The sequence below is a fragment of the Eumetopias jubatus genome, unplaced genomic scaffold (assembly GCF_037043125.1).
Source record: "Eumetopias jubatus isolate StellerSeaLion01/CBP00866 unplaced genomic scaffold, mEumJub1_p1.0 scaffold_17, whole genome shotgun sequence".
NCBI classification, from domain to species: domain Eukaryota; kingdom Metazoa; phylum Chordata; class Mammalia; order Carnivora; family Otariidae; genus Eumetopias; species Eumetopias jubatus.
This window is the reverse complement of record NW_028274823.1, coordinates 26823071-26836877: the sequence shown is the minus strand read 5'-3', so window position 1 is coordinate 26836877 and position 13807 is coordinate 26823071. Positions and strand designations below refer to the sequence as shown.

Sequence of the window (13807 nt, the reverse complement as noted above, 5' to 3'; positions counted from 1 at the left end):
CCCTCTTTTCCCTGGGAGCCCTGGGAGGAGATTCAGAGGTAAACTAGACATAACGGCTCGGGTGGTGTTGGTGCAGTGTTCAGATGAACAAAGCCCCTTTGTTTGGAGCCTTCTACCTCAGTCCCAGCCTCCGCTCCTAAAAGCTGACTTGGAGACTTTTCTGTGCATAGGTACTTGTTGGGGACAGAGTAGGGGGACATTGCAGCTGCCCCCTGTATTTTACTATTCAGCATGGTAAAATGTGTAGGTTGTTCTGAAGGATACTGAATGGATTGCAAGGCAGGGGGGGCCGGGCCCAGAAAACCGGGCTGATCAGGAGAGGAAGGCCTGGGCTGTTTGCTGTGCTTGTCCTCATTGTTCTCCCTCCCTGTTGTAGCCTGAACCGCCAACAGAACCTGCTAGAGCTGTCGTTCCTCCCCGGTGACACTGGGAAGCCGGACGTGTTTCCTGCCTCCCTAGGGCTGCCACTTCTAAAGCAAGAGGAGAGGGAAATGGAGTCAGAAGAGAAAGAGTGCAAAGGAGAAGAAGAGAAGGAGAAGAAGAATCAGAAAAGGAAAGGGAAGAGGAACCAGGAGGGGCAGGAGGAGGTGCAGCTGCCTGGCAAGGAGAAGAGTGAGCCCCAGAAACCAGAAGCAAAGAAGCAGGGCAAGCGGCGGCGCCGGGAGTCTGCAAGCGAACAGGTACGTCCCTTGGGGAGGATGGCCTCCCTCGCATGAAAGGGAGCCAGCCGGCCGACCGAGTGTCCTTCTCTTCGACTGAGAGTGGTGTGAGTTTGGAGCCAGGCTCTGGGTGGTGCCGGGAGGGGCAGAGGGAGGGCATTGCCCTGGGCTGCCAGCAGGTTCTCTGGGGCCGGGAGGGCGGCTCACCATCTTTCCCCCTTGGCACCTCAGGAGAGAGGGGACAAGAAGCAGAAGAAAGCTGCTCCGTCAGAGGAGGACGACAGTGGTGTTGAAGTGTATTATCGGGAAGGGGAAGACGAGGTAGAAGAGATGAGTGTGTTGCCCAAGGTGAGGGACAGCACTGGCTGGGGGAGGAGACGCTGCTCTGGGGAGGGAAGTCCTTGGTCTCCTGTCTAAGAGCTGGGCAGTCTTCTTTCTTTGCCTAAGGTGGGGCTGCTAGGTCCTCACTCGGTCATCAGCATCCTGAGGACAGAGACCCTGCTTTACCCAAGGAGTGGGCTGCATAAACTAAATTCTCATCAGTGTTTGTTGAGTGGAGCTGAATTAAATCAGTGGGGTAGGCAAATAAACGCCTCACTTTTTTGAGGCTGCATCTCCCTCTGAAAGATGAGGACAGTACCATTTGGACTGAGGCCTGACTGTGGAAGGGCTGCCCAGACGTTAGGTAGTGACATCCCTTCACCCTCAGAACGCCGACACGTCTCTGTCCCAGCTCTGCTATTATGTTATATGCATATAGTACTTTTTACGTGAACGTATATATGAACACACGTACGTATGGGATTTTCTTGTTTGTTTTTACATACGTATGTTTAAAAAGCTTGTTGCCTAAATGAATTTATTTACAAGGAAAGCTTTTACGTCACTACTGTGTAGTTTCTCCAGCAGAGTGGGCCTAGCCTGGCCCTGGAGGGGAGGAAGGGTCTCTGGGCATGGTGGGGGCCCCGGCTCCTCAGCGGGGTTGGGGCTGGGGAGCAGGGTACAGCCTAAGCTCAATGCTTTCCTCACACACCTCTGCGATCCTTCAGGAGAAGCCGACCAGGCCAGCGGAAGTGCCCCGGCTACAGCTGTCCTCCGGTTTCATTTGGGACGTGGGGCTAGACTCTCTGACCCCAGCCTTACCACCTCGAGGCGAGAGCTCAGACAGCGAGGAGGACGACAGACCTCAGCAGTCCACGGTGTCGTATTTTGCGGGGCTTTGTCCTTCTGCAGGGACCACTTGGTGCCAGTCTCCTTGCCTCTGTTCTGGCCTGAGGGTCCCTTCTGACAGGGCGGGGCGGTCTCAAGCCTGCCAGTAATCCTAGGGCTCATGGACTGCCCTGCCAGCTCTTGGCTTTCACCACAGACCTCTGGAGTGGTCTGAGGAGCAGATTACTCACTAATTTTTGTGCCTTCCCTAGCAGAAGAAGAGCAGGAAGGAAAGGATGCTGGAGAAGCAGAAGGCAGAGAAAGAGCTGTCCCGCATCGAGGACGCACTGATGGATCCTGGGCGACAGCCAGAGTCAGCACATGATTTTGACCGACTCTTGCTAAGCTCCCCCAACAGCTCCATCCTGTGGCTGCAGTACATGGCCTTCCACCTGCAGGCCACGGAAATCGAGAAGGCCCGGGCTGTGGCTGAGAGGGCTCTCAAGACCATTTCCTTCAGGTCTTGGCTTTGCCCGCTGCTTTGGTGGGGGTGGCTCTAGACAGGGAGGTGTCTCCCTGGGCTGCAGGGCTTGTGGACTCTGGGTCATGCCCTCCTCAGGAGGCTGACAGCAGTTTGGGTGGCTACCACCAGCACCCGTGGGTTTTCAGGCTTTGGCTCCTAGCTGTGCCATCTGCGAAACAGATCTGCTCATTTGTGTTTTATAGTCTTCTCCACTGAAGTAGCGAAGGGTGACATTTATAGGAGTCCCTGTGCTTAAATAAGGTGCCCAACTTGGAACAGGGACAATGACTGTACATAGCTGGGTGCAAACACTCTCAGTGGCCACTTTCCAGGCACAGGGTAGAGTGAGTTTCCTGACAGCTAAGAGGAGGGATGGCAGTCCTTTGCTTCATTCTCTGAGTTTGGAGACAGAATCAGACCAGAGATTCTGCTCCTTTCTGCCCAAACCTTGGGCTAGGTTAAGATCTCGTGGGCTTCCTTTTTCAGAATGGAGGCAGACACCCGGGGAAGCGCAGCGTCAGGCTGGCATTCCTGCTTCTCTGTGAGCTGCAGTGGGGGCCAGGCTGCTCCATGGCTCCCTTGAGGGTGGGAACTGAGAAGTAGTTCCAGTTGGCATCCCTGGGTGGTAGTGGGGGCTTCCTTGGGCTGAGGTGATGGAGCTCACATGCTCACTCTCCCCCCCCAGAGAGGAGCAAGAGAAGCTGAACGTGTGGGTGGCACTGCTGAATCTAGAGAACATGTACGGCTCTCAGGAGTCACTGACCAAGGTCTTTGAGCGGGCCGTGCAGTACAATGAGCCTCTCAAGGTCTTTCTCCATCTGGCTGACATCTATACCAAGTCCGAGAAATTCCAGGTAGGAGTCTGGGCCAGGTGGCCCACGGCCAGAGGGTCCTCAGCAGCTCGGAAATGAATTCCTGGGAAGTCCAGGAAAGAATTCCCCTATTCTGGGTCTGGTCCCGCTGCAGGCTTGCTCTGTGACCTCTGGGCCCTAACTTGTTGATCTTCGAAGTGGGAGGAGTCCTTTCCTCCCACTTCTGCCTTAGGAATGCAGGGTGAAGATGAGGAAAGTAAAGGGACAGTGGACCCCTGGTGTGTATCCCTTGGGCATACAGCCACAAGGCAGCAGCTCAGCTGATGTCCCTTTTCTGTCTCTCCTGTTCCCCCTTGTCATTCTCATGTTCTTGTGCTCTTAGGACCTCCATACAGCACAGGATTAGTAGGGGCTCTCCCCACCATGTTAGGCCCCCTCGTGTGCTCTCCCCATTTCTGGGAGCCTGCCGCTTTCCTCAGGCATCTAGAATTGCACCTACATAGTGACCAGAGTCTGAGGCCACGTCTAGCTTCTCATGAGCCTAGCTGCCTGTCTCTGTCGTTGCCCCTCTGTCTCTGTTGTTGCCCCCTCTGTCATATCACACTCCGTAGCTTACCTTTTCTTTCCCACAGGAAGCTGGTGAACTTTACAACCGGATGCTGAAGCGATTCAGGCAGGAGAAAGCTGTCTGGATCAAATATGGCGCCTTTCTTCTGCGGAGGGGCCAGGCTGGGGCCAGTCACCGTGTGATGCAGCGAGCTCTCGAGTGTCTGCCCAATAAAGAGCGTGAGTGCTCATCCCTACCCTTTGGCCCGATTCCTGATCACATTAAGCTCTCTGATATCTAGGGATTGGAGATTTTCTCATCTGAGGGTGGTGTGGTATTAGGAAAGCCTAGTGGAGGGCATAGATGTCTCTGTTGATTATATGCTCATGAACATAACATGTGTTGCATTTCAGATGCTAAACTTCAAAGATGGAGGAACAAAAAACAATTAGCACTAATTTTGTTGCCACTGCCCCCTCTCCCTTCTGGGCCCAGAGAGTGGGATGTCTGCAGTGGGAATCATAGATCAGTGTCCATCTGTATATCTGGCCCCAACCCTTCCCAGTGTTCACTTGTCATCACCCAGGTCTTGGAACCTATGAGTAGGGAGTCGGGAGTCAGTCTGTCCATGCAGCACGTTATGCTGTGGTGAGGGGTCTCTCTGCTTTGTGCGTCTGAGCTGTTCTCTCCCTGCAGATGTGGATGTGATTGCCAAGTTTGCCCAGCTGGAGTTCCAGCTGGGGGATGTGGAACGGGCCAAAGCCATTTTTGAGAACACACTGAGCACCTACCCAAAGCGCACTGATGTCTGGTCGATTTACATAGACATGACCATTAAACATGGCAGCCAGAAGGAAGTCCGGTGAGAGGGGAAGACAGGCCAGGGCTGCAGTAACTGTGGGAGGTTGGGGTTGTTGGCCAAGTGGATGAGTTTTTAGCCCCACAGCATCTTCCAGCATCCCCACTTTCTCTTACTGTTGTCTGGAAGAACAGCTTTGACATGACACTCCAGCTCCTGTGGTATTCACTTGCTGACTTGTTTTGCTGCCTCAGGGGCCAACCTCTGGTCTGTGTCTGGAGTCTTGGGTGGGCAGGAGTCTGGCCCTGGTGTGGGGGTCAGGAGACTTGGGTTTCCCACATAATTCATTGAGCCTGGCTCTCGTGCTAGGGAATGGTCACAGACTTGCTATTGTCGCCTACATCCCCACGGGGCAGGGAGGGTCAGAGATGGGTGAGCTGAGGTCCAGAAAGAACTAGTGCCTAACCCAAGCCCATCAGTGAGTTTGAAGCAGAGTTTTTCTCACAGATCCCTACCTCATCTGTGTCCCCATCCCAGTAGCTTTGTCCTGACTCACTGTGTGACTTCAAGCCAGTGAATCCTTTTAACACCCGTGGGTGTCTGTCTGATCTAGAAAGTGAGGGTGGCAGTCTCTCTCCCCATGGACACCTTAGGAGTTTAAAATGGTAATAGACGTAAAGGTAGAAGTGAGAGTGCTGGAGAACAGAGGGCCTGGATGCAGAGCCAGAGGGCAAGTGGATGAAGGCTAGTCAGCAGTCGAGGGCCTGGGCGCCAAGATGCAAATGCTGCCTTGCTCTTCCTCACAGGGACATCTTTGAACGGGTCATTCATCTCAGTCTGGCCCCCAAGCGAATGAAATTCTTCTTCAAGCGCTACCTGGACTATGAGAAGCAACATGGCACTGAGAAGGATGTGCAGGCAGTAAAGGCGAAGGCCCTGGAATACGTGGAAGCTAAGAGCTCCGTGTTGGAGGATTAGTGGCTAGCTGTCTCCGGTGACCACTGTCAGCAGTAGGCCAGCCCGGCTGAATCTCAGGTGCCGGGGCAGCCGGAAAACCATATTGCCTGAGGACTCTTAATTTAAGTGTTGCGTCTTCTGCAGCACCTTTATGGCAATCCTATCAGGATGAAAAAGGATTTGAGCTTTCCTATAATTCCTTTTTGCGTGTTTTGTTTTAGTACTACTTTATATCATCCCCTCCCCCTTTTTTTAGAGCGCATGAGAGAAAGCATGCATGAGGGGCAGAGGGGCAGAGGGAGAGAGAATCTCAAGCAGACTCATCGCTGAAAATGGAGCCTGACACTGGGCTCGATCTCATGGCCCTGAGATCATGACCTGAGCTGAAATAAGAGTTGGATGCTTAACTGACTGAGCCACCCAGGCGCCCATTTCCCCCTTTTCTGAGGCTGCTGTAGACAGTAGGCTGTAGACAGCAGGCTCTCGGACTCCTAGAAAAGCTAAGACTCTCTCCCTCTTGGAAGTTTCCGGGGGAGCAGGAATAGAGGGGCTGACTCCTGACAATCTTGTGGCCAGGATCCCCCTTTGGCCCTGGCAGGCTTTTGGTCCAGCCAGAGGGGGTCAGCAGGGCCCAGGGAGCAGGCCTCCTCCCCTAGGTCTTGGAGTCTCTGGGCATTCCCTCAACCTGAGCTCAGCTAGTACTTGTGCTCTTTTGTGGAGTACGTGAGGCTGGGACAGGAGGACAAAGGCAGACCCCTTTGTCTGGGGGAAAGGACAGTTGGGGAACCCGGCCATCTGAGAGGAAAGCCACAGGTATTGGCTTAAACCACCCGGTGGTGTTTCCTCCCAGGCCTACCAGGCCTAGTTTATCCAAGCTCTCCAAGTTGGGTGTCTCATTTGTGAAATGGGGTCCGAAAGTCCTACCTTGAAGAGTTGTTTTGTGGGTGAAGTAAGAGCGTGTACGTTTGTGTGCTGCCACAGGGCCTGGCGGGTAGGCGGCTCGGTGAGGACGTAGACTGCCATGCTGTGTGAACGGGGGAGAGCCGCACAGTTTCTCCTTGGAGCTTCTGTGCAGAGAGGTTGCTGGGTGGAGGACATTGATGGGCTTCATGGTTTTCCTTGAGACTTGAGGGAAAGGGGACATGATGGGCCCACCACACCCACACCTCCCTGTGACCCCTGTAAACTTCCTAGAAAGATGGTCTCCACCTTCTTTGATACTTAATAATCCTGTATGTTTCAGAATTCTTGGACACCAGCGCAGACCCAGCAAGTTGTTGAAGCCAGTTCTTGTTTGGCTTGGTCTTAAGGGGATTAAATGTTTTCTCTGGCAGAGAGCTTTTCCGTGGGAAGTGACTGGGTCCAATGCTGGGAAGCAGGACAGGGACAAGGGAGAGCATCAAAGGTTTTAGGGGTGGTGGAGGTGATCAGGCAAGGGCGGGCGTGTGTGGGTCGGGGGAGAGGCATAGCTGGGGCTGTCCTGGTTTTTGGGCATCATTAGCCCTACGTTATAGGAGCTAGTCTGCCCTACTGTGTGCAGGATCTTCTGACTCATGAAATTTAAGCCAGTCTTCCCAGTGAGAAAGGCCAGGCTTCACCTGTCCCTCAGATCAAATCAGGTAATTGAATCTAATTGTCAAGACATCATTAGCTGTTGGGCCTTCCCAACACCTGGCATTCCCTGTACTCCTGTCCCCCCTCCCATCCATTGTAATCGTGCCCAGGGTCTCTCTGTTCCCCCCTTCCTCCCTCCCTCCCTCCCACAGGGGATGGGATTTGGGCCTGTCTTCATGACCACTAGCCTACTGCGGCATAGCCCATCCAGTCATGCAGACACCAAGGTAATCCTTCATACTCAGAAAAACTTTATCAAAAATTTAAGTATATAAAATAAAGCATACATTGGAGGGCATCTCCTGGCTGAGCACTGCTGAGCCAGGTAACCATATGAGTCACGCCATACATTAACTGCACAATATCCTGTACAAGGTGTCTGGATTCGTACAATATCCTGTACGAGGTTCATAAACTGCCCAAAGTGGTGAGTTTCACTGTCACCTGGCTCTGTTGGCCAGGGCTTCCCAGGCCTTGGAGTCCCACCAGTAAAAGGTCGTCCGCATCATAGTTAATGAAGGACCAGTTCTGCGAAAGGGTCTTTTCTCCAAAGCTGTTGACGGAGTGGTTGGTGGCAGCGGGAGAGGGGATTTCTTCGGTCTGAGAGCCTTCCTATCGGAGTGGACCCCATTGTCTACTAGCTCTCTCCACGCCCCAGGCTCCTTTGTGCTCCTGGCCTGTTTCCCCAAAAAGTGAAAAAATCATCCCCTTCTGATGCTGATGTGAGCAGGCAGTGGAGTTCAGTTTGAGACCAAGTACTGTCACTTGGCAAAGTGTGGGAACAGGACCCCTAGAAGGTGAGCGGGGCCATCTCCACGGTCTCAGGCACTGTCCCGTTGCCTGCCAGACCCTGGGCCCACTTGTGCAGGCGGCTGTAGAGCGGGAGGCCCTGGTTCTCGCGGTACAAATAGACGCCGGTGATGGCATTCCACTGTGGCCGAGGCTGTGTGCCCTCTACCGGGAACCTGGCAACCAGCTCCTCGTCGTCCTTGTCGAGCGCCACAAAGCCAAAGAAGCGGCGCACGTTGTGGGCAGCCAGCACCCGTGAGTGCACCTCCGCCGTGCGCTGGAAGAGCCGGTCCTCGTTGGTGCGGTACTGCGCCCAGTAGGCCTCCTGGCGGTAGCTGAGTGGCGAGCAGTAATGCTTGAGGCACTTGGTCAGGAACACCAGGATGGCCACCACGCCGATGAGCAGCCACCCGAAGAGCTGGCCAGAGAAGGGGCAGGTTTGAGGAGGGGCAAGGAGCTGCCTGGACCCTCACCCGCCCCAGGAAGAAGTCGGACGAGCTGGTCAGAGGGCTTGGGCTGGGCTGACCCTGGGCCGCACACCTCCCGAGAGCAGATTCTCCTTCGATGAGGGAAGCCGGCCCTTCCGGCTGATTCCACTTCGTCCTCACTCCCTTGAATTCACGTGCTCTGGTTTTCATTTTTGTTTTTTAGCCAATCTTGTGCTCCTTCCTGTCTCCCTCATGCCCTGCTGCTCTGAGCGAACACCTGCAGCTGTGTGTTCTGCCCAGGTCTCTGCCCTGACTGAGCTGTCTTCCTTCAGAAGTGAGCCACAGCTGAGACTGGGATCAGGGCCGCAGGCGCTGCTTCCTAACTCAGCACCCAGTCCTTGCTCAGGGGACTCCCCGATGTCAGCAACACCTGGGGCTGACTCAGTGCTGGGCTGGGGTCCTTCTGGGGATAGGAACATGTCAACTCCTAGCTGACTGGCAAATGTTTCATAAGCTTACAGGGGTTCGTGCTCAATCTGGGAGAAACAGGGACGTAATCTGTGACTGGGATCAAGGCTCAGTCTGAGCCAGAAAACATTCCTTTAATGTTTATTTATTTATTTTTAAAGATTTTATTTATCTATTTATTCATGAAAGACAGAGAGAGGCAGAGGGAGAAGCAGGCTCCTAAGGAGCAGGGAGCCCGACGCGGGACTCGATCCCAGGACGCTGGGATCATGACCTGAGCTGAAGGCAGACGCCCAACCATCTGAGCCACCCAGGCGCACTCCTTTAATGTTTAAAACTTGCCTCACCAACTCCTAACGTACAGGTTACCCAGCTCAGATACCTGATGCTGATGATCTAGTGCTTTCCTGAAGACCTCAGCCCCTGAGGACCAGCTCTAGCTTCAACACTAGACCTTCCCAGTACCTCCCCACCCGCCACAGCCTAGGGAAGAAAGAAGAGTGGCTTCCCTTTGCACAGCCTTACCTGGGACTCATACTTGAGCCTGCGGGTGACCTCCTCCCGGAAGCCTGACATGTTGGCGGGGCCCTCCCCGCAAGGGAACCTGGCCAGGATTTCTGTGGCATGGGCTGGTGGGAAGCCCTTCTCCCCGGCTGTGAGGGAGGAGGGGTCCACAAACTCACTGAGAGCACAGACGTAGGCCTCACCACGCAGCAGGGAGATGACCGACCAGGTGACGGGGGCCACGGCTGCACGGCCCAGGATGGAGCTGAGGAGGAGGAAGTTGGGGGCAGCCGAGCAGTTCTTGGTCCTCCGGTACTGGCACTCAGCAACTAGGTTCCAGGTGTGGTTGGTGAGGATGACCCCGATGAGGAAGAGTGCCAGGGCAGGCACACCGATGGCTGTCAGCCCGTACAGGTAGTTCCGGGCGGGCGAGCAAGGGCAGTGGAAAGCCACCACGGAGAACAGCTCCTGACTGCCCACTGTGCCCAGTGCCACCAACCCATTAAAAATCATCACGTCCTTGCTCTTGAAGAAGAGCGATAGGAAGCGGAAGTTCTCTGCAATCAGGGCTGCCATGGTGACGTGTCAGCAGGGGGTGTTGGGGACCAGGATTGACAGTTCCTGAGGGACTAGGAGGGAGGAGTGCAGGCTGGTGGGCATCTGAAGGCAGGGCACCGTCTTGCCATTTTATCCCCTCTAGTGGCCAGCCTGGTGCTTCCTGTGGAATAGTAGACGACTGATAAATGTTGGTCTCTGAAAACTGAAAGGAATCGAGGGGGTCCTGTATGGCCAGGCTAGTGAGAAAGAAGGAGACTTGGGGAGCCCTGGGGCCTAGGAGACGTGGTGGCCACTGCTCACTGAGCTCCCACTGGGTGTCAGGTGATTTCTATCCCTCATTGCCCATCGTCATGGTCCCGCATGGAGCTGACATGTCCCCAGTGTGCACAGACGAGGTGGAGGCTTCCTGGAGCTGAGGGGTTTGCCAGGGGCACATATAAGCGGCAGGGCAGAGCTGAGATTCAGGCTCAGATCTGTCTGCCTCAGGCACTTGGGTTCTTGTTACTCCCACAAGCTTCCCTTGAAGCCGGGATTAAGGATGGCCCTGTGGCACTGGGGAATGTGGGGTTCCGGGTAGTGCTAGAGCGCTGAGGGACCTAGGACTATTTGGGGGCTGTTGTCCTCCAGGCTTCTAGCCCATGGGCATCACAGCTGGAGGGGGTATCTTGGGAGATAAGGGTCTTGGGTTTGACTCAGAGATAGGGTGGGGTGGAGGAAGGAGGCTTTGGTCAGTGCCGAGCGAGGCACAGTGTCCCTGGAGTTCATGAGAACTTTTCATTCTGGAGACCTCAGAGTCCGGACTGGTTTAGGAGATCCTGGCTCTCAACATACTTCATGACTTTTCTCTGGGTCTGTGTCCTCATCTGTGAAAAGAGGATAAATCATTCTGGCCCCTGGTCTCCCCGTAGGGATGCTGGCGGGAAAAGAAAGGGGATAAACGATGCCTGAGACCCTCCATTGCACCCTGCCAAGGCTTTAGGGTGGCTCCCGGAGGTGAGGCAGTGGGGACGAGTCTCCTTCCTGCCAAGATCAGGAACCTAAGGCCTGAAGAGGAGAACGTGCCTCGCATGAGGCCATGACAGTACGGAGGTGTCTGGGCAGGACTTTTGAGCCTGACTTAAGGAGGCTTGGGAAGCGGACAAGGGTGGGTCGAGCCAAGTGAGTCCTCTGTTTTCCTGGTCTCCTACCCTTGCTCTGTGCTCATCCATGAGAGCCCTGGTGAACCTTCCCTTCCCCACCCATTTCTCCTTCCCTATCTAGCAGCCTCCCAGTGACAGGGAATGGAGGCTAAGGCTCGACCATCCCCACCAGCCCATCCCCAGCCTGCCCGGCCATGGTCCGGGCTGCAGCGGTGCCAGGAAGTGGCCACAGCTTTGAGAGCCCTTTCTAGGCCCCACCCACACAAGCAGAGACACAGGCCAGGGTGTGGCCCATGTCCTCCCCATCTGGGGGATGAAAAACAAAAGTCCGCAGCCAGAAGAAGCCAGGGAATGGAGGGATAGGGTGAGCAGCAAACAGAGGAGGGGAGACCTGCCATATTTCCTTCTGTGCCTCTTCCCTATGCCAGCACCCCTCCCGGTCTCTGCCAGTGCTGCCAGATGGGCCCGGCAGAGCTCGGTGACCACGTGGGGAGCCAGGAGGAGGAGGGATCTGACTCTTCCTCCCACTCCCAGCCCAGGGGCTCCATCCCAGTCCCTGGGAAAGAGTTTGTACTGTTGCCAAGGCTGAATGGGTTAAAGGCAGGCTCCTCTCTTCCTCTTCCCGTCTTGGCTTCAGGGCTTCTCACGAGCTTTCGTGGGGCCCTGGGTTCATAAACTGCCCAAAATGGGGTACAAGGTATCTGCACACAGAGGGTGGTGAGCAGAGGAGGGACCAGGCCATCTTCTGAGACTACTGGCCCTGTCCCGAAAGCCAGGGAGGGGTTGCATCCGAGCCTGGGTGGGACCTCCAGCAACCGCAGTCAGGACAGAAGACAGGACAGGCTGGGAGAGGGGGGCACCACTGGCCTTGCCCAGAGTGAGGAGCCTCAGTGAGGGGCCTTTCTCCCCAGGACAATCCCTCTGGGCAGCCTTGAGCAGTCCTGCCATGCTCTCCCTGCCGCGTGGCACGTCCCAGCGAGGGGCCCTTCCTTACCTGGGGCCAGCTGCGGCGCCAACCAGGGGCTCCAGCCTCGGCGGGGCGCGGGCCTGCAGGGCGGGCCCCCCACACCAGTGCTGCTGGCGGTGCCCTCCGCGGGCTCCCTTGTCCTTTCTTCTGCACCGGAGCAGGGAGCCTGAGACCAGCAAGGCCTGGGGTTGGGGGTGTTTTCAAAGAAGTTTTAAACTCCAGGGAAGCGGGGGAAACAAGCAGGATTGGACTCGTGCCGTGGCGCGGGGAGTGGAAAAACAGCCTCCCCCGGCGCCAGGCAGGGGAGGGCGGGCAGTGAGGGCGGGGCGAGAGGAGAGGAAGCTGGGCTGCCCGTTCGGCGGCGGCGGCGGCGCCAGCCCGTGCCTGACCTTGCCTGCCCTCCCGCGCCAGCTGCCCCAGCGGCCTGCGCACCTGTGGGACCAGTTCCGGGGTGGGGGGCAGGCAGGGGTGCCTGCTGGGACATCCTGCCTGGGCCAGCCCTCCCTGCCAGTTTCAGGAGCGCTCCCCATGCTTGACTCTCGCTGGACCCCAGCAGGGTTGGAGGGGAGGGTCATGCCGTCAGACCGAGGCTGAGCCCTAGCAGGATGCACAGGCCAGGACCTCCCCGCCTTATTCTGGCTCTTCTCCCTCAGAGCCATCCTGCCCCTGCCAGGCCTCCTCCCATCATCAGCTCTCTGTCCATACTTCACCTGCCTCCCAGGTACTGCTTCAAATCTCAGGAGGGCTGGTAAGGGATCCTGAGGCCCTGTGGGCAGAGCTCTGGGTGGTGGGTAGAAATTACAAGAAGACAGGTGGTTGCTAAAAGAACCCCTTTGTTACCATCAGAGCTGCCCAGCCTGTCCCAGAAAGTGGTCATAATCTCCCCATCCGTGGGAGTGTGTAAGCTGAGGCTGAAAAGTCATGGGTCAAGAATGCTAAAGGGGAGAGCCCTGTCCAAGGACAGGCTAGATGACCCCTACGATTAAGGGAGAGACCCCCCAGCCTCCTGTCAGCTTTGCAATGCTTGTGGTCCTAGGACCGTGGAAGTACTGAGTGTCATGCTGGCCTCCCTGAGCTGTGCTTGTCCTGGGCAGGAATGAAGGGAAAGGACCAGTGTTTATTATTCAGATCCTACCATGTGCCAAACACCACTCCACATTCTTCCTCCAAAGTTACCCTCCTTTATTCTCACCATAATTCTGAAAAGTAGGTCCTTTTAAGATCTATTTTACAGATAGACACACGGAGGTTTGGAGGGATCTGGTGAGGTCTTACAGCTCTAGTTCTTGAACCCCTATCTGCCTGACCCAAAGCTTTGCTCTTTCCTTGACATTTGTACCTCCCGCTATTCTGCACTGGCTTTTCCCACTGGAAGCCTCTCCCCACCCACCAACACAGACCTGGTCTCTACTCCTTCAAAACCTGTCTGCATTCGGGGCCTAGATGAAGTCCCACTCCCAAGGGAGCCCCCCAGCCTCCTCCAGCCTCCTGGGCCTACAGGGCTCCCGAATAATGAACGCAGCCCGGGTCTCAGAAGTGGGAATGGATGGGAAGAAGGGAAATCATTAAAGCAATGTTGCAGGGATCAAGATCAAAACGAATTCTTAGATGAGTGGGACTTACATCTTCTTGGCCCTCAATTCCCTCCTCGACAAGGTGGCTCCAGTTCCTCATGTCGCCCTCCCCTTCTGTACAGGGGAGGGGGGTAAGCACTTGGGTTCAGGAATCTACAAACACATTAGCCGCCGTGTACCTAGTGTCTGTTCTGGCCCATGAGCTTTACTTGCTTCACCTGTTTCCTGATTACAACAACCCCATCAGGTAAGTGCCCTCATCCCCATTGTACAGATAAGGAAACTGAGGCACAGAAAAGGAAGCAACTGGCCTGAGGGAC

General features: G+C 55.6%; 2 protein-coding genes across 4 annotated transcripts in view; one reads left to right on the top strand and one right to left on the bottom strand.

The window, feature by feature from the left end:
- PDCD11 (programmed cell death 11) overlaps positions 1–5642 on the top strand; it is a 52277-nt gene extending 46635 nt beyond the window's left edge. The window contains exons 29-36 of one of the 2 annotated variants that reach the window (XM_028098708.2): positions 377–680; positions 891–1007; positions 1709–1858; positions 2084–2328; positions 3017–3185; positions 3776–3929; positions 4387–4552; positions 5296–5642. In XM_028098708.2, the coding sequence (XP_027954509.2) occupies positions 377–680; positions 891–1007; positions 1709–1858; positions 2084–2328; positions 3017–3185; positions 3776–3929; positions 4387–4552; positions 5296–5467 (1477 nt within the window). In that variant the 3' untranslated portion in view covers positions 5468–5642. Of the gene's footprint in view, positions 1–376; positions 681–890; positions 1008–1708; positions 1859–2080; positions 2329–3016; positions 3186–3775; positions 3930–4386; positions 4553–5295 lie in introns of both variants that reach the window. The other variant, XM_028098707.2, reaches the window with a different exon arrangement.
- A 1649-nt stretch (positions 5643–7291) lies between these two features.
- CALHM2 (calcium homeostasis modulator family member 2) lies at positions 7292–12210 on the bottom strand. 2 transcript variants are annotated; one of them, XM_028098998.2, is made up of 3 exons: positions 11941–12210; positions 9271–10670; positions 7292–8267 (listed from the first exon to the last, which is right to left on the bottom strand). In XM_028098998.2, the coding sequence occupies exons 2-3, from the start codon at positions 9823–9825 to the stop codon at positions 7851–7853; spliced, it is 972 nt and encodes a 323-aa protein (XP_027954799.1). In that variant the 5' UTR covers positions 9826–10670; positions 11941–12210; the 3' UTR covers positions 7292–7850. The 2 variants fall into 2 exon arrangements, with proteins under 2 accessions (XP_027954799.1, XP_027954800.1); XM_028098999.2 differs by having other exon boundaries at positions 9271–9967.
- Positions 12211–13807: the final 1597 nt, after the last annotated feature.

What these genes read in the sequence shown, in the direction of transcription:
- CALHM2 (XM_028098998.2), bottom strand. Translation starts at nt 9,825, where the DNA reads ATGGCAGCCCTGATTGCAGAGAACTTCCGCTTCCTATCGCTCTTCTTC. An exon ending in GGCTCAAGTATGAGTCCCAG is followed by an intron (nt 8,268 to 9,270) that starts GTAAGGCTGTGC and finishes TTCTCTGGCCAG; the next exon opens with CTCTTCGGGTGGCTGCTCAT.